This window comes from Dryobates pubescens, chromosome 22 (assembly GCF_014839835.1).
Source record: "Dryobates pubescens isolate bDryPub1 chromosome 22, bDryPub1.pri, whole genome shotgun sequence".
In the NCBI taxonomy this organism is placed as follows: domain Eukaryota; kingdom Metazoa; phylum Chordata; class Aves; order Piciformes; family Picidae; genus Dryobates; species Dryobates pubescens.
The window spans coordinates 14480925-14502069 of record NC_071633.1 but is presented as its reverse complement, the minus strand read 5'-3'; the positions used below and the strand labels follow the sequence as shown (position 1 = coordinate 14502069).

General features: G+C 61.0%; 1 protein-coding gene across 1 annotated transcript; it reads left to right on the top strand.

Annotated features, from left to right (window-relative positions):
- Positions 1-669: 669 nt before the first annotated feature.
- On the top strand, positions 670-20795 carry DDB1 (damage specific DNA binding protein 1). Its single transcript, XM_054171965.1, has 27 exons — positions 670-748; positions 2117-2265; positions 2339-2455; positions 5430-5651; positions 6706-6820; positions 6928-7025; positions 7296-7454; positions 7865-7948; positions 8188-8304; positions 8662-8764; positions 9395-9470; positions 9552-9660; positions 9814-9992; positions 10084-10247; positions 10336-10443; positions 11413-11620; positions 12378-12473; positions 12699-12810; positions 13322-13445; positions 14047-14211; positions 15017-15111; positions 15239-15409; positions 17228-17337; positions 18142-18311; positions 19199-19301; positions 19707-19830; positions 20567-20795. Exons 1-27 carry the CDS (start codon positions 688-690, stop codon positions 20648-20650), a joined length of 3423 nt encoding a protein of 1140 aa, XP_054027940.1. The 5' UTR covers positions 670-687; the 3' UTR covers positions 20651-20795.
- Positions 20796-21145: the final 350 nt, after the last annotated feature.

Sequence of the window (21145 nt, the reverse complement as noted above, 5' to 3'; positions counted from 1 at the left end):
CCCCCAAGCAGGGACCCACTTCTAGCGTGTGGAGAGACCAGAATGAAAGCAAATCACAGCAGGGACAACCCTTTTGGGGTGCGGGGTGCCTAGGGGGGTGCACCCCCTCAGCAGACACCCTTTTTTAGAGTGTGAGGTGTGCAGCCCCCCAACAGGGACCCCTTTGGAGGTGCAAGAGGGACCAGGGTAGGTGCACCCCGCTATCAGGAGCCCCCTCCGGAGCGTATATCAGGGGACGACCAGGGGGTGCATCCCCTCTCCCCCAGCGTAACCTCTCCCCTAACCCTCCTGGAGTGCAATGGGAGGAGCAGAGTGGGGTTGCACCCCCAAAACGGGGACCTCCCCCCAGCCATCCAGCGTGGGAGCAGAGCCCCCCCCTCTCCATTGGGAACCCTCTCAGGCTGGGGACACACACACACACACACTCAGGAGGTGGCACCCCAAAGCGGGGATCCCCCCCGCGGCGCAGGGACCCCCCCCCGCCCCCGCCGGAGCATCCCCACCTTCCCTCTCGTCTGCTCCTGCAGGTCCTCCAGGCTGCCTAGAGCGGCCGCTTCCGGTGACGTCACGGCGGCGGCGGGGGCGGTGCGAGCGGCGCAGCGGCCGCGGCGGGCCCCGTTCCTGCTTCCCGCGCGGCCTGTGGGCCCGGCTTGCCTCCGGCTCAGCGATCCCCCCCGGCCCGCCGCCATGTCTTACAACTACGTCGTGACGGCGCAGAAGCCGACGGCCGTGAACGGCTGCGTCACCGGTACCGCTCGGCACCCCCCCGGCCGCACGGCGAGGCCTGTGGGACCGGGGGCGGCGGGAGGGGGGAGCACGGAGTCGCGAGGAGCTGGAGGGACATTGAGGGTCTTGGGGGTCAGCGAGGCACCGGGGGGCTGTGGGGGTGCTGAGGTCCTTGTGGGGGGTCAGGGGGATAGCGTGGGGGGGGTGTGGGGCAGTTGTGTGCGGAGGGTAGTGGGGGGGGGGGTGTTGAGGGTTCTGAGGGCGTTGTGGGGTGTTGGGGAGGGTGCTGAGGCCCCTGGGGAGCTGCTGAGGCTGCTGGCGGGGGGCTGTGGGGCACTGGGAGGATGTTGAGGTTCCTGAAGGGGTTGTGGGGCACTGGGGGTTCCTGAAGGGGTTGTAGGTCACTGGAGAAGTGCTGAGGCCCCTAAGGGGCTGCTGAGGCTCCTGGGGGTGTTGTGGGATACTGGAGAGGGTGCTGATGCTCCTGCGGTGCTGAAGCTCCTGGGGCACTTGTGGAGTACTGAGAGTGTTGTGGGGCACTGAGGGAGTGCTGAGGCCCCTAAGGGGCTGCTGAGGCTCCTGGGGGTGTTGTGGGATACTGGAGAGGGTGCTGAGGCTCTCGAGGGGTTCCAAAGAGTGTTGCAAGTACTGGGGGCTCAGAATGTGGGGCTGAAGTGGGGGGACAGAGTGCTGTGGGAAGTGGCGGTGGTGAAGGTCTGTCTTTTTCTCTTCCCTTCCCCTGAGGTGTTTTGGGGTGTTACAGGCTCCTCTGCAGAGAGGAGGTGGTGGAAAGGACCCTCAGGAGAGAAATCCTGGGGAAGGAGGAGGAATGGGAGCTCAGGGATGGGGGATTGCTGAGGGGCCTCAGGAGTAAGGATGGAAGAGAAGTCCTGGGGAAGGAGGAGGACTGGGAGCCCAGGACCACCCGCAGCAGCTGCAGGCCAGGGTTGCAGGCCACCAGCCCGGCCAAGGAGTCATCAGCACAGCTTGCCACCGAGTTCCCCAGCTTCTTGGAGACCTGGGGGCACAGAGAGGCGGTGGTGGGGTATGGGAGACTGCCAAAGAGGGCAGCGAGGGGCTCCCCCGGCAGCTCGGGCTCACCTCCATGGTGGCACAGAGGAGCCCAGGCTGCCTGCAGCTCCGAGTCCGAGCTCCGTCGGGAAGGGGCAGGGAGGGCAAGGTCTCCCCCCAGGGCAAGGACTTGGAGCCCAGGGATGGGGGATTGCCGGGGGGCCTGGGTGTGGTGGGAGGGAGGAGCTGCGATCCGGGGGTGCTGCAGGGCCCGGGCTGCCCCCGGCGCGTCGAGCTGCTGCGGGCGAGAGCAGCCCGGGGGTGGCCTCCCCGCGGCGTGGCCCTGGCTCGAGGGTGGCTTCTTCCCTCCCTGCCCCAGGCCACTTCACCTCAGCCGAGGACCTGAACCTGCTGATCGCCAAGAACACGCGGCTGGAGATCTACGTGGTGACGGCGGAGGGCCTGCGGCCGGTCAAGGAGGTGGGGATGTACGGCAAGACCGCCGTCATGGAGCTCTTCCGCCCCAAGGTGGGTCCTGCTGCGGGCCGGGGGGCGCTGGGAGGAGCCTCCCGACGGGGCCCTCACCGCTCTGCTCCGGCAGGGGGAGAGCAAGGACCTGCTGTTCATCCTGACGGCCAAGTACAACGCCTGCATCCTGGAGTACAAGCAGAACGGCGACAGCATCGACATCATCACCCGGGCCCACGGCAACGTGCAGGTGAGTGCTGCTCAGGCACCTCCCGGGGGCAGCCCCCTCCCTTGGCAGCAGCTTGACCTTGCCAGTGATCCAGGGGATGAGCCAGCAGCGTGCCCTGCTGGCCAAGAAGGCAAATGGTGTCCTGGGGGGCATGGGAAGAGTGTGGCCAGCAGGGCAAGGGAGGTTCTCCTCCCCTTCTGCTCTGTCCTGAGTCCAGTTCTGAGCTCCCCAGTTCCAGAGAGCCTGGGAACTGCTGGAGAGAGCCCAGGGCAGGCTCTGAAGGTGCTGAGGGGCCTGGAGCAGCTCTGTGAGGAGCAAAGGCTGAGAGCCCTGGGGCTGTGGAGCCTGCAGAAGAGCAGCCCCAGAGGGCAGCTGAGCAATGCTCAGCAAGAGCTAAAGGAGCTGTGGGGGGCAAGAGGCTGGGGCCAGACTCTGCTGAGTGGTGCCCAGGGCCAGGCCAAGGGGCAGAGGGCACAAAGTGGCAGGCAGGAGGTTGCCTCTGAAGCTGAGGAGAAAGTTGTTTGGGGGGAGGGTGCTGGAGGCCTGGAGCAGGCTGCCCAGAGAGGTTGTGGAGTGTCCTTGTGTGGAGAGCTTGCAACCCCCCCTGGGCACTGTGCTGCTGGGCAAGCTGCTGGGGGTGCCCTGCTGGGGCAGGGGGCTGGGGCTGGGTGGTCTCCAGAGCTCCCTTCCAGCCTCACCATGCTGGGATTTTGATTTGCTGTTGATGATCCTTTACCTCACACTCTCTCCAGTGGGGTTCCTCTGCTGCCAGAGGTTTTTGCCTGTGGTGAGTGGGGCTCAGGGTCTGTGGACAGAGCTGCAGCTGTGCTCTTGGGGCGGTTTGCAGAGCAGAGTCATAGAACCATGGAATGGTTTGGGTTGCAGGAACATTTCAAGCTCTAGTAGTCCAGCTTCCTGCAGGGAGCCAGGACACCTTCAACTGGATCAGCTTGCTGAGAGCCCCAAACAACCTGACCTGGAATGGTTCCAGGGAGCTCTCAAACCACACCACCTCCCTTCTCTTCCCAGGCACTGAGCTCCTGCTGGCTGATTGTTGGTGGAGCTAAGCAGAGGGTTGTGGGCAGGAGGGGATGGTGGGCATGCCCTGTTAAGTGACACATTGGTGTGCTGGTGGGGGTTGAAGCAGTTCTTAATCTTCCTGTGCCACCCTTGTGCCTGCTGTGACCTGGAGCTGGTGCTATCAGCCCCTGCCAGGGAGCTCTGAGTGGGCTCTGTGGAGGCTGATAACGGTGCTGGAGTTCTGGGGGTGGATGTTTGGTGCCAAAGCACCTAATGGTGGGAAAGACCTCCAAGGTCATGGAGTCCAACCCTGCTGCTGCAAGGGAGGTCCTGAGAGCAGGACAGAAGAGGGCAATGTGACTTTGGCAGCTGGGGAGAAACAAGGAGGGTAAATGCATTCTGCTGGCAGAGGCACAGAATGGGACTGGTGGGCAGAGACCTTTCAGGTCATGGAGCCCAAGCCTTCCCCCAGCACTGCCAGGGCACCACTAAACCATGGCCCTCAGCACCACATCTTCAGGGCTCTGAAACCCCTCCAGGGATGGGAACTCCACCGCTGGCCCTGGGCAGCCTGGGCCAGGCCTTGCCAAACCTCAAGGACAAGAAATTGTTCCTCATGGCCAACCTATAACCTCCCCTGGGGCACCTTGAGGCCCTTTCCTCTTGTGCTGGCACTTGTTCCTTGGCAGAAGAGACCTTCTCCAGTTGCAGGGCCTGCTCCTGGAGTGCTGGGAGAGAGGAAGTGTGTGCAGTGGGAGCTGTGCCAGGCTCTCTGGTGAGCAGGGACACTCTTCTTCACTGCCTGCCTCACCTTGGCCTTGCCTGATGATACTTTGAAGCCTGTTAGGAGGTGTAGAAGGAGTTCCTCAGCTGAGAGCTGCTGACAGGAGGCAGCAGTGTGCCCTGGTGGCCAGGAGGGCCAATGGGATCCTGGGGTGCATGAGGAGGAGTGTGGCCAGCAGATGGGGGGAGGTTCTCCTGCCCCTTCACTCTGCCCTGGTGAGGCCACACCTGGGATATTGCCTCCAGTTTGGGGCTCCCCAGTTCAGGAGGGACAGGGATCTGCTGGAGAGAGGCCAAGGGAGGGCTGTGAGGATGCTGAAGGGACTGCAGCACTGCCCTGTGAGGAGAGGCTGAGAGCCCTGGGGCTGTTCAGTCTGCAGAGGAGAAGGCTGAGAGGGATCTGATCAATGCCTATCAATAGCTGAGGGCTGGGGGTCAGGAGGGAGGGGACAGGCTCTGCTCAGCTGCACCCTGTGACAGGACAAGGGGCAATGGATGGAAACTCCAGCACAGGAGGTTCCACCTCAACACAGAATCAATAAGGTTGGCAAAGAGCTCAAAGATCACCAAGTCCAAGCTGTCACCCAGCACCTCCTGACTGCTAGACCATGGCTCCAAGGGCCACATCCAGTCCCTTCTTGGACATGAGGAAGAACTTCACAGTATCACCAAGGCTGGAAGAGACCTCAGAAATCATCAAGTCCAACCTGTCACCACAGACCTCATGACTAAACCATGGCACCAAGAGGCACATCCAAGCCCCTCTTGAGCCCCTCCAGGGACGGCACCTCCACCACCCCCCTGGGCAGCACGACTCTCTCAGTGAAGAGCTTCCACCTCACCTCCAGCCTAAACTTCCCCTGGCGCAGCTTGAGGCTGTGTCCTCTCAACTTCTTCACTGGGAGGGTCCCAGAGCCCTGGAGCAGGCTGCCCAGAGAGGTTGTGGAGTCTGCTTCTCTGGAGCCTTCCCAGCCCCATCTGGATGCGCTCCTCTGTGCCCTGCGCTGGCTTCCCTGCTCCCGCTCTGGCGGGGGGGGGATGGGGGGGTTGGACTGGATGATCTCCAGAGGTCCCTCCCGACCCCTACCCTGCTGTGATCCCCTGGCTCTCCTCTCCCAAGACCAGCCCAGGGCCGGTGCTGTGCCTCTAACCCCCCTTTCTGCTTCCCCTCCGGCGCGGCCGTGGCGCTCAGGACCGCATCGGGCGGCCCTCGGAGACCGGCATCATCGGCATCATCGACCCCGAGTGCCGCATGATCGGCCTGCGCCTCTACGACGGCCTCTTCAAGGTCATCCCCCTGGACAGGGAGAACAAGGAGCTCAAGGCTTTCAACATCCGCCTGGAGGAGCTGCAGGTCATCGACGTCAAGTTCCTCTACGGCTGTCAGGCTCCCACCATCTGCTTTGTCTATCAGGTACCTCCCGCTGGGGGGCGCTCCCGGGGCCCTGCCGGAGCTTGCGGCCGGCCGAGGCCTCTCCCCCGAAGGCTTGGGAGGAGAAGCAGCAGCGGCCAGCAGGCGGTGCAGGGGGTGGCTCTGGCTCCTGGAGGCTCAGGGTGTAGGCTCATGGGGAAAGATCATAGAGTCAGTAAGGTTGGAAATGACCTCAGAATCACCAGGGTTGGCAGAGACCTCACAGTATCATAGTCAGGGTTGGAAGGGACCACAAGGATCAGCTAGTTCCAACCCCCCTGCCCTGGGCAGGGACACCCCACACTAGGTCAGCCTGGCCAGAGCCTCATCCAGCCTGGGCTTAAACACCTCCAGGGCTGGGGCCTCAACCACCTCCCTGGACAACCCATTCCAGGGCTTCACCACTCTCATGGGGAAGAACTTCCTCCTCACATCCAGCCTGAATCTCCCCACCTCCAGCTTCATTCCATTCCCCCTAGTCCTGTCACTACCTGAGATCCTGAGAAGTCCCTCCCCAGCCTTCTTGTAGGCCCCCTTCAGATACTGATCATCAAGCCCAACCTGTCACCCACCCCGTCCTGACAACTGAACCACAGCTCCAAGTGCCACATCCAGTCCCTTTTTGAACACCTCCAGGGATGGGGGAAGGAAGGTGGGGATGTACCAGCCCCAGAGGGCAGCTGAGCAATGCTCAGCAAGAGCTAAAGGAGCAAGAGGCTGGGGCCAGACTCTGCTGAGTGGTGCCCAGGGCCAGGCCAAGGGGCAGAGGGCACAAAGTGGCAGGCAGGAGGTTGCCTCTGAAGCTGAGGAGAAAGTTGTTTGGGGTGAGGGTGCTGGAGGCCTGGAGCAGGCTGCCCAGAGAGGCTGTGAAGTGGCTTGAGGGAGGCCAAGGAGAAGGTGGGAAGCCTCAGCAGCTCACTGGGCTTGGTTCTTTGTCAGGAGATGAGCTGGAGCCTCTCCTTGGGTGAGGTGGATCTCCTGCCAGCTCCACCTGGAGTGCCTGGCCGTGCACATGAGGCTGTCCCCAGCCTGCAGCTTCCTGTGGCTTCTCTTTCAGGACCCCCAGGGTCGCCACGTCAAGACCTACGAGGTGTCCCTGCGGGAGAAGGAGTTCAACAAAGGTCCTTGGAAGCAGGAGAACGTGGAGGCTGAAGCCTCCATGGTCATTGCAGGTTGGCCCTTTCCCAGAAGCTCCTCTCTCCTGCCTCTCCCTCGGGGCCAGGTTGCCTCCTGCCCCAAGGCTCTCTGGCAGGACATTTACCTTCTCTCTCCCACACAGTGCCGGAGCCTTTTGGAGGCGCCATCATCATTGGGCAGGAGTCCATCACCTACCACAATGGTGACAAATACCTGGCCATAGCTCCACCCATCATCAAGGTGAGCAATTTGAGGGGTCCAGGGATCCCTCCCCTGCTCCCACAGGGCTCTTTGCGCCGCTGGGAGGGCGCCGGGGCTGCTTGGAGCCAGGAACTCCGCTCCTGGCCGAGCTGCTTGGGGTGCCCCTGCTTTAGCAGGGATTGGGCTGGTTGATCTCCAGAGGTCCCTACCAACCCCACCGTGCTGGGATTGGGATAAGCCCTTGCTGGCTGGCCCCCCTGGGGGCTGCCTCAGCTGGTTGCTGAGCTCCCCTCCCCCCCATGCCTGCAGCAAAGCACCATCGTCTGCCACAACCGCGTGGACCCCAACGGCTCCCGCTACCTGCTGGGGGACATGGAAGGACGCCTCTTCATGCTGCTCCTGGAGAAGGAGGAGCAGATGGATGGCACTGTCACCCTGAAGGACCTGCGTGTGGAGCTGCTTGGGGAGGTAGGACCTGACCACAGCCCTGCCCCGGGGCTCCCTGGCTTCTGGCCGCGGGGCTGGGGACAGCCCGCCGAGGGGCGGCGGCTCTGTCTCCTCTGGAGCCCAGGGGGATGTTTCAACGTTGTCCCAGCTGTTAAGTTGCTGGAGGGGGGTGGGGGGAGAAAATCCCTGTCTGGGCACTTGGAAGTTTAAATCACCTGCCCAAGTTCTTGCCTGGAGCTTCTGAGCTGCCCTGGGGAGAAGCTTGGACTCTGTGGAATTGATGAAGGGATTCATTTGCCCTTTGCTGTGGCCTCAGTCTTCTGTTGGGCTGCAGCTCAGGTGTGGTTCTTGCAGGGTGTGGCAGGGTTCTGGTGGTGGTGGGGCTGGTGGTGGTGCTGGTGGTGGTTCACCTGCATCTTCTCCATTCCCAGACCTCCATTGCAGAGTGCTTGACCTACCTGGACAACGGAGTTGTGTTCGTTGGCTCTCGGCTCGGCGATTCCCAGCTCGTGAAGGTGTGTGGCAGATGTCTCCTGGCTTAGCTGTGTCTCCAGACAGGAGTTTTGATACCTGTTTATTTCCCTCATGACCTCCAGAGGTCTTAAGTGGAGGCATTTTGCTTTCTTAACCTGCTCTAAATCCCTTCCACGTGCTTGGGAGGGGTTGGGCAAGGTGACCTTCAAGGGAGCCTTCTGACTCGATGTGTTCTGTGACCCTGCCATGTTGAAAGCCACTGACTCTGGTTTCTCCACAGCTCAACGTGGACAGCAATGAGCAGGGCTCCTATGTGGTGGCTATGGAGACCTTCACCAACCTTGGTCCCATTGTTGACATGTGTGTGGTGGACCTGGAAAGACAAGGCCAAGGGCAGGTAACGTTGATTCTGCGTGGCTTCAGCCTGCTGCTGAGGGTGGTCTGGGCCAGCCAGATGTAAGTGTGGGTTTGTTCATGGAGGGGGTGGGGGAAAGGCTTAGAAACCATTCAGTGGAGGATCTCAAAAGCCTCATCCAGGTGCAGGGATGGTGATAGTGAGGTCCTACAGTGAAGGAGAGAGGAGGTTCACTCTTGGGTACCCCTGTTGAGGAGGAGGAAAGATCAGCTGCCGAAAGACTTCCTCTGAGGGGTGGAGAAGATGGGTGCCCCATCTTGCCCTCAAGCCATCACTGCCAGGAGGAGTAGGGAAGCCTCCCAGCAATGTGTGGTTAAAGATCATTTGCTTCTCCTCCAGCTGGTCACCTGCTCAGGGGCCTTCAAAGAGGGTTCCCTGCGGATCATCCGGAACGGGATTGGGATTCATGAGCACGCCAGCATCGACCTGCCAGGGATCAAAGGTGTGGGAGCTGTCCTGTGCTCTAAGACACAACCCAGGCCTCAGGGACCAGTGGGGACACGTCCTGTGTGTGCACTGAGGGTGAGGGGTGGGACAGGGCACTTGCCACCCACCAGCTGTTGGAATATTTGGGGTTGGGTTTGGGCCCCTCCCTCCAAACAGGACATTGAGCAGGTCCAGAGAAGGGCAGAGAAGCTGGGGAAGGGCCTGGAAAACTTCTGAGGCACCTGGGGTTGTTGAGCCTGGAGATAAGGAGGCTGAGGGAAGACCTTCTGGCTTTCTCTCCAGCTCCCTGAAAGGAGGTTGGAGCCAGGTGGGGGTCAGACTCTTCTTCCAAGGAACAAGTGTGACAGGGCAGGAGGAAAATGGCCTCAAGTTGCCCTAGGGGAGGTTTGGATTGGACATGAGGAACCCTTTATGGAAAGGGTTGTCAAGGCCTGCCCAGGGCAGTGGTGGAGTCCCCATCCCTGGAGGGGCTTCAGAGCTGTGGAGATGGGGTGCTGAGGGCCATGGTTTGGTGGTGCCCTGGCAGTGCTGGGGTCATTGGTTGGACTCTCCTGATCTTAAAAGCCTTTTCCCACCCAAACCATTCTGTGACTCTCAGCTTCCCTGTGGCCTCTCTCTGTTGCAGGTCTGTGGCCCCTGAGGTCAGACTCTCACCGTGAAACAGACAATACCTTGGTGCTGTCCTTTGTTGGCCAGACCAGGTAAGGTGGGGCTAAAGCTGAGCCAGGCTCTCAGCCACCCTGTGGGAGCTTGCTAGAGCAGCACTTCCTTCTCCTGCCCAGGGTGCTGATGTTAAATGGAGAGGAGGTGGAAGAGACAGAGCTCACAGGGTTTGTGGATGATCAGCAGACCTTCTTCTGTGGCAATGTGGCACACCAGCAGCTGATCCAGGTAATGCCAGGTCCTAGGAAGCACAGGTGGTGACCTTGCAGCCCGTGGTGGTGGGGCCACCTTCGATCTGTGCTGCTGCTGCTGCTGAGGGCCAGGGCTGCCTGGGTGTTGGGAGCAGCTCTGGCTCTGAGCAGAGGTGTGGTCTCTGCCCAGATCACCTCTGCTTCGGTCAGGCTGGTTAGCCAGGAGCCCAAAGCCCTGGTGAGTGAGTGGAAAGAGCCCAATGGGAAGAACATCAGCGTGGCTTCCTGCAACAGCAACCAGGTGGTGGTGGCCGTGGGACGGGCCCTCTACTACCTGGAGATCCGGCCTCAGGAGCTCAGGCAGATCAGGTGGGTCTCTAACCCTGCCTCCAGGGGGCTCTCAGCTCTGCTGCCTTGCCCAGGCACTCAAGCCTGCTCTCTGCTTCCTCCTTCCTGCCAGCTGCACAGAAATGGAGCACGAAGTGGCCTGCCTGGACATCACCCCCCTGGGGGACAGCAACGGCATGTCCCCGCTCTGCGCCATCGGGCTCTGGACAGACATCTCTGCCCGCATCCTGAAGCTGCCTTCCTTTGAGCTGCTGCACAAAGAGATGCTGGGAGGAGGTGGGGCTCTGCTGCCCTGGTGGCAGTGGTCACTGAGCTGCCTGGAGGTGGCTGATGTCCCTCATGGCTCTTCTCTTGCTCCCTGCAGAAATCATCCCTCGCTCCATCCTGATGACGACCTTTGAGAGCAGCCATTACCTGCTGTGTGCCCTGGGAGATGGGGCCCTCTTCTACTTTGGCCTCAGCCTTGAGACAGGTGACTGCAGGAGCTGCTGGACAGGGTGGTTTGGGCTCCTTGCCCCCTTCTTGATGTGCTGTCACCCTTCTGGAGAGACCTCTCTTGCCTTCTGGAGAGACCTCTCTCGTTCTGGTGGCATCATGCTCAGATAGGAGTAGCTGTGAGTGAACTGGGAGCTGGTGGATCTCTCCAACTGCTTGAGTCACAGCACCCCCATGAAGGCTCTAGGCTGGGGGCAGAGTGGCTGGTGCAAAAGGACCCAGTGGAGGGTCAGTGACAGTGGCTGGAGATGAGCCAGGGTGTGGCCAGATGGACAAGGAAGCCACCAGCAGCCTGGCCTGGAGCAGCAAGAGTGTGGCTAGCAGGAGCAAGGCAGGGATTGTCCCCTGGGCTGGGCAATGGGGAGGTCAGAGCTGGAATCCTGGGGTCAGCTGTGGGCCTCTCACTCCCAGAAGGACATTGGGGAGCTGGAGCAGGGCCAGAGAAGGGCAACCAAGCTGGGGAAGGGTCTGGAGAACAGGGCTGGGGAGGAGCAGCTGAGGGAGCTGGGGGTGTTGAGCCTGGAGCAGAGGAGGCTGAGGGGAGAGCTGCTGGCTCTCTGCAGCTCCCTGCAAGGAGGCTGCAGCCCAAGCTCTTGTGCCAAGGAACAAGTGACAGGGCAAGAGGAAAGGGACTAGTGGTTTAGGTTGGACATGAGGAACAATTTGTTGCCCTTGAGGGTTGTCAAGGCCTGGCCCAGGCATCCCTGGAGGGGTTTCCAAGCCCTGGAGCTGTGGTGCTGAGGGCCAGGGCTTGGTGGTGCCCTGGCAGTGCTGGGTTCATGACCTCGAAGTCCTCTCCCGGCCAGCCCCGCTCTGTGCCTCTGCCGGCAGGGCTGCGCTTTACCCTCCTTGTCTCTGCCCAGCCGTCACAGCCACGTTGCCTTCTGCTGCCCTGCTCTTGGGACCTCCCTTGCAGCAGCTCCCAACACCTGCTCCTTGCCCGCAGGGCTGCTGAGCGACCGCAAGAAGGTGACCCTGGGCACGCAGCCGACCGTGCTGAGGACCTTCCGCTCCCTCTCCACCACCAACGTCTTCGCCTGCTCCGACCGCCCCACCGTCATCTACAGCAGCAACCACAAGCTGGTCTTCTCCAATGTCAACCTGAAGGAGGTGAACTACATGTGTCCCCTCAACTCAGATGGCTATCCTGACAGGTGGGCCTCTCACCTTGCCTCGGCTGGGACACGGCGGGGAGAGCTGCGGGCACCCTGCGGTCGGCAGGTGGGATTGCCCCCCCGAGAGGAGTTGTGAGGAGTGGGGAGGGCAGGGAGGCTGTGGCTGTGCCACCAACCTTCCAAGCAACAGTATCTGCACACAGTACTCTTAAGGTGTGGCCTGTGCTCAGCACTGCTGAGGCCACACCTTGAGTCCTGTGTTCAGTTCTGGGCCCCCCCTCAGGTTAGGAAAGATGTTGAGATGCTGGAAGGTGTCCAGAGAAGGGCAGCGAAGTTGGGGAGGGGTTTGGAGCACAAGCCCTGTGAGGAGAGGCTGAGGGAGCTGGGGTTGCTTAGCCTGCAGAAGAGGAGGCTCAGAGGAGACCTTCTTGCTCTCTACCACTCCCTGAAGGGAGGCTGTAGCCAGGTGGGGGTTGGTCTCTTCCAGGCAGCCAGCCCCAGAACAAGAGGCCACAGTCTCAAGCTGTGCCAGGGGAGGTTCAGGCTGGATGTTAGGAAGAAGTTCTTCATAGAAAAAGAGATTGGCCCTTGGGATGTGCTGCCCAGGGAGGTGGTGGAGTCCCCATCCCTGGAGGTGTTTAGGAAGAGCCTGGATGAGGCACTTGGTGCCATGGTTTGGTTGATCAGATGGTGTTGGGTGATAGGTTGGACTGGATGAGCTCTGAGGTCTTTTCCAGCCTGGTCTGGTCTGTTCTATTCTCTCCTCTCTCATGGTGTTTCTTTTCCCCCCATCCAGCTTGGCCTTGGCCAACAACAGCACCCTGACCATCGGCACCATCGATGAGATCCAGAAGCTCCACATCCGCACAGTTCCCCTCTATGAATCACCCAGGTGAGCTGAGCCAGGGGCAGGGAGCCTGGCTTGAGGAGCTCTGCTCTGCTCTGCTCTGCCCCATGGGACAAGGCTGTGGGGAGACATCCCCCTCAGCCTTCCCCTCGTGGGCCCAGTTGATCCTGCAGGCTGCTGTGACAGCTCTTTCGTCTCCAGAGCTTCTGTGCTCCCCTTGGGGTGGCCTTTCCTGGCTCCCCTGCCCACCCAAGTCTCTTTGTCCCACAGGAAGATCTGCTACCAGGAGGTGTCTCAGTGTTTTGGTGTCCTCTCGAGTCGTATCGAGGTGCAGGATGCCAGTGGGGGCACCACTGCCCTCAGACCCAGTGCCAGCACCCAGGTGAGGAGGAGCTGGGACACCAGCCCTGAGCTGTGGGTATCATCATACCTCAGGCCAAACCATGGTGCAGGTTGTCCTTGACAGCCTCCAGCCTCTCCCTTGGGCAGCCTGGGAGGAGATGGGGTGCTGAGATTCCCTCCATGGTGGTGACAAGGACTCTCTGTGCTGCTCTCCAGCAGCCTGTCAGATCACCTTTGGGTTTGGGGCTCCTCCTTCAGTCAGGTTTCTCTTTGGTCTCAGGTGGTTTCCTTCTCCCAGGGGTGCTGTCACAAGGGCCCTTCAGGCAGGAGCTCTGCTGGAAGCACAGCAATCCATAAACTCTTCCATCAATGTTCTTGCTCAGTGGTGCTACCTTCATGTCACCCTTCTGAGCCAGTCCACTTGTTCAGGCCCAGGGAGCTCCTTGCTTCACCTTCTCTCCTTCACTTTGTTCTTATGGTCCTTGGTTGCCCCAACCCATGTAGAGCAGCAGGAGGACTTGCTGGATGTCACAGCTCTCCTTCTGTCTTAGGCCTTGTCCAGCAGTGTGAGCACCAGCAAGCTGTTCTCCAGCAGCACAGCACCACATGAGACATCCTTTGGTGAGGAGGTGGAGGTGCACAACCTGCTCATCATAGATCAGCACACCTTTGAAGGTACCAATCCCAAATCACACAGAGGCCCAGCATGGTGGGGTTGGAAGGGAGCTCTGGAGCTCAGCCAGCCCCAGCCCCCTGCCCCAGCAGGGCACCCCCAGCAGCTTGCCCAGCAGCGCAGTGCCCAGGGGGGGTTGCCAGCTCTCCACACAAGGACACTCCACAACCTCTCTGGGCAGCCTGCTCCAGGCCTCCAGCACCCTCACCCCAAACAACTTTCTCCTCAGCTTCAGAGGCAACCTCCTGCCTGCCACTTTGTGCCCTCTGCCCCTTGGCCTGGCCCTGGGCACCACTCAGCAGAGTCTGGCCCCAGCCTCTTGCTCCCCACAGCTCCTTTAGCTCTTGCTGAGCATTGCTCAGCTGCCCTCTGGGGCTGCTCTTCTGCAGGCTCCACAGCCCCAGGGCTCTCAGCCTTTGCTCCTCACAGAGCTGCTCCAGGCCCCTCAGCACCTTCAGAGCCTCCCCTGGACTCTCCAGCAGTTCCCAGGCTCTCCTGTACTGTGGAGCCCAGAACTGGACAAGCTGCTCTGCCCACCTTGGGAGATGCTTCCTTCCAGGACCTGAAGGACTCATTTTCCCCTCTTTATCTCTCTTTGCCCAGTGCTTCATGCTCACCAGTTTCTGCAGAATGAATATGCCCTCAGCCTGGTCTCCTGCAAGCTGGGCAAGGACCCCAACACCTACTTCATTGTGGGCACTGCCATGGTGTACCCTGAGGAGGCAGAGCCCAAGCAGGGTCGCATCGTTGTCTTCCACTACTCTGATGGTAAGAGCAAGGTCTTGGAGGCACAGATTGCTTGGGGTTGAAGGCCCCTTTAAAGCTCCTCTAATCCATGCCCCTCAGTCAGCAGGGACAGCCCCAACCCCAGAAGGTTGCTCAGAGCCCCAACCAACCTGAGCTGCAGTGGTGCCAGGGCTGGGGCAGCTCCCAGCTCTCCCTGGGCAGCCTGGGACAGGCTCTCATCACCCTCAGGGGCAAACATTTCTCCCTCCTCTCCAGTGTGAATCTCCCTCTGTTAGTTCCAAACCACCACCTCTTCTCCTGGCACAAAGGGCCCTGCTCCAAAGTCTGTCCCCAGCTTTCTTCTCAGCTCCTTGAAGCACTGCAAGGCCACCAGAAGGTCTCCCTGTGGCCTTCTCTTCTCCAGGCTGAACAACCCCAACTCCCTCAGCCTGGCCTCACAGCAGAGGCCTTCACCCCTCTGAGCATTTTCATGGCCAGCTGCTTGAGGGTGAGCAGAGATGAGCTCCTCAGGCTCAGGAGACCTCCCAGCCCAGCAGCAGATGGGAGGTTTTCCTGAGGGATCTGCTGTCAGCTGCCCACAGCCAGGACCTGGAGGTGCTGCCAGACCCCTGCAGGCCCTCCCAGCACTCTCCCTCTCCCACCCTCTGGAGGAGCCCAGGAGCCCCTCACCAGCGCTGCCTCCTGCCTGTTTGCTTCCCCTGTCCTTGCCTCGCACCTCCCCTGCCTTTCTGGTCCCCAGGGCACGTTCCAGAGGGGGCAGTGTTGTTCAGGACAGCCTGTTTGGGAGCACAGGACAGTAACTGAGTCATCCCTGGCTTTGTTGCAGGGAAGCTGCAGAGCCTGGCTGAGAAGGAGGTGAAGGGAGCTGTCTACTCCATGGTGGAGTTCAACGGCAAGCTCTTAGCCAGCATCAACAGCACGGTAGGCAGCTCCCAGCCCCCTGACTGGGCTTGGGGAGCACAGCTTTGGAGCTGGGAGCTCCTCAGGCTGCTGCCTGCTGCCTGCTGGGCAGGGTGGGGAGGCTCAGAGGCGGTGTCCCTTGCCCCAGGTGCGCCTCTACGAGTGGACGGCGGAGAAGGAGCTGCGCACGGAGTGCAACCACTACAACAACATCATGGCCCTCTACCTGAAGACCAAGGGGGACTTCATCCTGGTGGGGGACCTGATGCGCTCTGTCCTCCTCCTCGCCTACAAACCCATGGAGGGCAACTTTGAGGAGGTATCAGTGCTGTCAAAAGCTCTTCAGGGAGCTCTTTCCCAGCCCCAAGCCCTGCTAAGGTCATCCAGCCCAGCCGGAGAATCAGCCAGGTTGGGGAAGGCCTCAGGGACCAGCACCTCCTGACTGCAGCTCCAAGGGCCACAGCCAGTCCCCTCTTGAGCACCTCCAGGGGAAGGGGACTCCACCACCTCCCTGGGCAGCACATTCCAATGGCTGACAACTCTCTCTGGGAAGAACTTTCTCCTAACCTCCAGCCTAAACCTCCCCTGGCACAGCTTGAGACTGTGTCCTCTTGTTCTGGTGCTGCCTGCCTGGGAGAAGAGACCAACCCCCACCTGGCTGCAACCTCCCTAACCTGTCACATCTCCCTTCAGGGAGTTGCAGACAGCAAGAAGGTCTCCCCTGAGCCTCCTCTGCTCCAGGCTAAGCAACCCCAGTTCCCTCAGCCTCTCCTCCCAGGGCTGTGCTCCAGACCCCTCCCCAGCTTTGTTGCCCTTCTCTGGACACCTTCCAGCAGCTCAACTTCTTTCCTCAACTGAGGAGCCCAGAGCTGGACACAGGACTCCAGGTGTGGCCTGAGCAGTGCTGAGCACAGGGCAGAATGACCTCCCTGCTCCTGCTGCCCACACTCTTCCTGATGCAGGCCAGGATGCCCTTGGCCTTCTTGGCTGCCTGGGCACACTGCAGGCTCATGTTCAGCTGCTGTCAATCAGTACCCCCAGGTCCCTTTCTGCCTGACTGCTCTCCAGCCACTCTGACCCCATCAACCCAGCACCACCATGGCCACTAAACCATCTCCCCCACCAAGTGCCATGGCCACACTTTTCTTGAACCCCTCCAAGGTCTTGGTTGAAGGTCTGCTGGGAGCTGTTGCTGCCTCTTCCAGCAGGCTCTGGGCAGGGGGAGCAGAGCTGAGGGTAATGCTCAGTTTGCTGATGACACCAAGTTGGGGGGCAGTGTTGATCTGCTGGAGGGCTGGAGGCTCTGCAGAGGGGTCTGGCCAGGCTGGATCTGTGGTGAGGCCAATGGGTTGTGGTTCAACAAGGCCAAGAGCTGGGTCCTGCACTTGGCTCACAACCACCCCAGGAAAGCTCCAGGCTGGGGGCAGAGTGGATGGAAACTGCCTGGTGGGAAAGGAGCTGGCAGGGGGTGGGTGGTGACAGCAGCTGGGGATGAGCCAGGGGGTGCCCAGCTGGCCAAGGAGGCCACCAGCAGCCTGGCCTGGAGCAGCAAGAGTGTGGCCAGCAGGAGCAGGGCAGGGCTGAAGGGAGACCTGATTCTAACTCCCTGCAAAGAGGCTGGAGCCAGGTGGGGGTTGGGCTCTTCTGCCAAGGAACAAGTGCCAGGACAAGAGGCAATGGCCTCAAGTAGCCCCAGGGCAGGTTTAGGCTGGGCATGAGCAACAATTTGTTGCCCTTGAGGGCTGCCAAGACCTGGCCCAGGCTGCCCAGAAGAGCAGCCTCTGGGTGCCCGCTGTGGGGAGCTGCCATCTGGCCATCCTGTTCTCCCCTTGGCCTGGCTGGATGTGGCTGTAGCTGTGTGTCAGCAGGTGCCACTTAGCTGGCTGCTGGCCCATGCCAGGTGCCCCCTGGGCACGGCTTTGGCAGGGGCTGCTCTTTGTTCACCCCAGGAGCGCCCTGGCGTCGGCCCAGTGCCGCTCAGGCCGCCTCCAGAAGGCACAGGATGCTTTTGGCATTCAGAGGAGGGCAGGCTGGATGCCCACCTGGCTGCTGAGCGTTGGTGTGGGGTTGAATGAAGCTGCTGGATCCCAGGGCCAGGCCATCTGGACACTCTGTGCCTCCTCTTGTGCCCTTGCAGATTGCCAGGGACTTCAACCCCAACTGGATGAGCGCCGTGGAGATCCTGGACGACGACAACTTCCTGGGAGCAGAGAATGCTTTCAACCTCTTTGTGTGCCAGAAGGACAGGTGAGGCATGGGCTGAGGGCACCTTCTGGCCTCCTCCACCACAGGAGATGGGAGTGGGTCAGGCAGGAGCATAGCATCATAGATAGAATGGTCAGGGTTAGAAGGGAGCTCCAGGCTCAGCCAGCTCAAACCCCCTGCCATGGGCAGGGACACCTCACACTGCAGCAGGTTGCTCACAGCCACCTCCAGCCTGGCTGCAAACACCTCCAGGCAGGAGGCTTCCACCACCTCCCTGGGCAGCCTGTGCCAGGCTCTCACCACCCTCCTGGGGAACAACTTCTTCCTCACAGCCAATCTCCATCTCCCCACTTCTAGTTTTGCTCCATCCCCCCCCAGTCCTATCCCTCCCTGACACCCTCAAAAGTCCCTCCCCAGCTTTCCTGGAGCCCTCTGCAGATCCTGGAAGGCCACAATTAGGTCTCCTTGGAGACTTCTCTTGGGCAGACTCCACAACCCCAACTCCCTCAGCCTGCCCTCACAGCAGAGCAGCTCCAGCCCTCTGCTCACCCTTTGTGGCCCTTCTCTGGCCACCTTCCAGCCCCTCCAGATCCTTCCTGGCACAGAGGCTCCAGAACTGGACACAGTGCTCCAGGGGGGGTCTCAGCAGAGGGGGAGAATCCCCTCCCTGGCCCTGCTGGCTGTGCTTCTCTTGCTGCAGCCCAGGATGTGCTTGGCTTTGTGGGCTGCAGTGCCCAGCAGCAGAGGCAGCTCTGAGGGGCAGGCTGGGTGGGGGCAGGAGGAGCTTTGTGCGGCCTCCCAGCCCTGCCCCAGCCCTGCCCCAGCCAGGTCCTTTGTGGCTTTCAGCGCGGCCACGACCGACGAGGAGCGCCAGCACCTGCAGGAGGTGGGGCTGTCCCACCTGGGAGAGTTTGTCAATGTCTTCTGCCATGGCTCCCTGGTCATGCAGAACCTGGGGGAGACCTCCACCCCCACCCAGGGCTCCGTTCTCTTCGGCACAGTCAACGGCATGATCGGTAAGGGCCGGGCCGCCGCCGGGCCCCCTCCTCCCGGCCGAGCCCCCTCCTGCCTCCAGCCTTTGGCCCTCCCTCCTGAGAGCCAACCAGGCTGGAAAAGACCTCAGAGGTCCTCCAGTCCAACCTGTTACCTAGCACCCCACACCTCCTGACAGCTAACCCATGGCTCCAAGGGCCACGGCCAAGCCTTGCCTGAACACCTCCAGGGATGGGGACTCCACCACCTCCCTGGGCAGCACATCCCCATGGCCAATCTCTCTGGCTGGGAAGAACTTTCTCCTCATCTCCAGCCTAAACCTCCCCTGGCACAGCTTGAGACTGTGGCCTCTTGTTCTGGGTGCCTGGGAGAAGAGCCCAACCCCCACCTGGCTACAACCTCCCTTCAGGTGGTTATAGAGAGCAAGAAGGTCTCCCCTGAGCCTCCTCTTCTGCAGGCTAAGCAACCCCAGCTCCCTCAGCCTCTCCTCCCAGGGCTGTGCTCCAGACCTCTCCCCAGCCTCATTGCCCTTCTCTGGACACCTTCAAGTGTTTCAATGTCCTTCTTAAGTTGAGGAGCCCAGAACTGGACACAGGACTCAAGGTGTGGCCTTACCAGTGCTGAGCACAGGGCACAATGACCTCCCTGCTCCTGCTGGCCGCACTGTTCCTGCTGCAGGCCAGGATGCCCTTGGCCTTCTTGGCACACTGCTGGCTCGTGTTCAGCCAGCTGTCCCACTTGAGTGGCACTCTGGTGTCACACTCCCCTCAGAAACCTGCTTTGCTCTCTGGGTCACTTCTCTGAGACTCTTTTCCTTGTCCAGGCTCTCCTGGGCAGCAGTTTCCAGTGCTGAGCATCTGCCCTGGGGTGGTCTGGGGTGAGCCTTGACCCTCCCACATCCATTTTGCAGGCCTGGTGACCTCCCTGTCAGAGAGCTGGTACAACCTTCTCCTGGATATGCAGAACAGGTTGAACAAAGTCATCAAGAGTGTGGGCAAGATTGAGCACTCCTTATATCCTTTGGTAGCTCCAGGATCAGGAGCGTGGGCCAGGTAAACCTGAGAGCTCATCTTTGCTGGGACCTTCTAGTGGGAGTGTGGAGCAGCTAGAAGCTCCCTCAAGAGCTTGGCTCAGCCTAACCAGGACACTTGTCTGTGCTGGGACCCTCTGGTGAGGGTGAAGCTGATGTGGGGAAGGAGGTGATGCTGTTTGCCAGAGCTTCCTGCTGGAAGGGAGGGTGCCCGTGGTGGACAGGAGCCCTCTCTCAGAGGCTTTGGGGCTGAGGCTGCCTTTGTGGTAGCCCCAAACCGTGGCCCACATGCCAGGAGGCTCCTGCTGCAGCATTGTGGGGCTGTTGGGGGGCACCAGTAGGTGAGGGGCTGCTCCCTGGGGGTTTGGCTGCTCCTTGACACCGGCACCTGGAGATCCTTCCACACCGAGCGCAAGACAGAGCCGGCCACAGGCTTCATCGACGGGGACCTGATTGAGAGCTTCTTGGACATCAGCAGGCCCAAGATGCAGGAGGTGGTGGCAAACTTGCAGGTGAGATGATGCCTGGGCCCTTCAAAAGGGACCTGGGGTTGGGAGTTGATGACAACAGCTGGAGGTGAGCCAGGGGGTGCCCAGCTGGCCACCAGCAGCCTGGCCTGGAGCAGCCAGAGTGTGGCCAGCAGGAGCAGGGCAGGGATTGTCCCCTGGGCTGGGCACTGCTGAGGCCACAGCTGGAATCCTGGGGGCAGTTTTGGGCCTCTCACTCCAAGAAGGACATTTTGGGGCTGGAGCAGGTCCAGAGAAGGGCAATGAGTCTGGGGAAGGGTCTGGAGAGGAGCAGCTGAGGGAGCTGGGGGTGTTGAGCCCTGGAGCAAAGGAGGCTGAGGGGAGACCTTCTGGCTCCCTGCAGCTCCCTGCAAGGTTGGTCTCAGGGACCAAGTGACAGGACAAGAGGGAGTGGCCTCAAGTTGCCCCAGGGCAGGTTTAGGTTGGCCAGGAGGAACAATTTGTTACCCTTGAGGGTTGTCAAGGCCTGGCCCAGGCATCCCTGGAGGGGTTTCCAAGCCCTGGAGTTGGGGTGCTGAGGGCTGTGGTTCGGTGGTGCCCTGGCTGCGCTCCAGCCTCTCGAAGGTCTCTTCCAAGCCCAACTTTCAAGCTGGCAGTGGAGCCCCTGCCCAGCACTGCAGGGCTGCAGTGCAGCAGTGGCTGCTGAGGACATCAGCCTTCCCCCAAGGCCAGGGGTGCTGTGGGAACGTTCTCCAGCCGCCTCCCCGCTCCTTGCCCGCAGATCGACGACGGCAGCGGCATGAAGAGGGAAGCCACCGTGGACGACCTGATCAAGATCGTGGAGGAGCTGACCCGCATCCATTAGCAGCAGCCAGGCCCCTTCCCGAAACAACCTTCCTCCAGAGCCAGCAGGGGAATCTCCTCCAGGCTGGAGAAGCTTCTCTCCCTCGGAGCCCCCTGCCGGCCGTGCTCAAGGCCCGGCGGCGGCGGCGGCGCTTCGCCCCTAGGGGACGTGGGGGGAAGGAGCCTCTGAGGTCTGGGGGTGGGGGTTGGGGAGGGGGGAAAGCCAGCTTTTAGAAACTTGTGAGGGGGTGGGGTGGTTGGTCAGGCACCGTGCTTGGACTCCAGGATCCCTGCAGGCTTGGCTGCTGAGCCCAGAGCTGGGCTTTGCTGGCTGCTGCTGCTGGAGGCCAGCGCTCAGCCCAGGCCCTGCCCTCGCCCCCGGGGTTTGCTCTTCACCCTTGTCTTTAGGAGCTGAGTTTTAGGGTTGTGGTTGGGTCGGGTTTTGCTTTTCAGTTTGACTTTTGGGGGGTTTGGACTCTCCTGGGTTCCTTTGTGGTGGTCCAGAAGAGGAAGAGAA

Bases quoted from the DNA above. Each gene is read 5' to 3' on its own strand.
- DDB1 (XM_054171965.1), top strand. From the start codon at position 688: ATGTCTTACAACTACGTCGTGACGGCGCAGAAGCCGACGGCCGTGAAC. The intron at 7,455-7,864 runs GTAGGACCTGAC...CTCCATTCCCAG, and splicing joins GTGTGGAGCTGCTTGGGGAG to ACCTCCATTGCAGAGTGCTT. The intron at 8,305-8,661 runs GTAACGTTGATT...CTTCTCCTCCAG, and splicing joins AAAGACAAGGCCAAGGGCAG to CTGGTCACCTGCTCAGGGGC.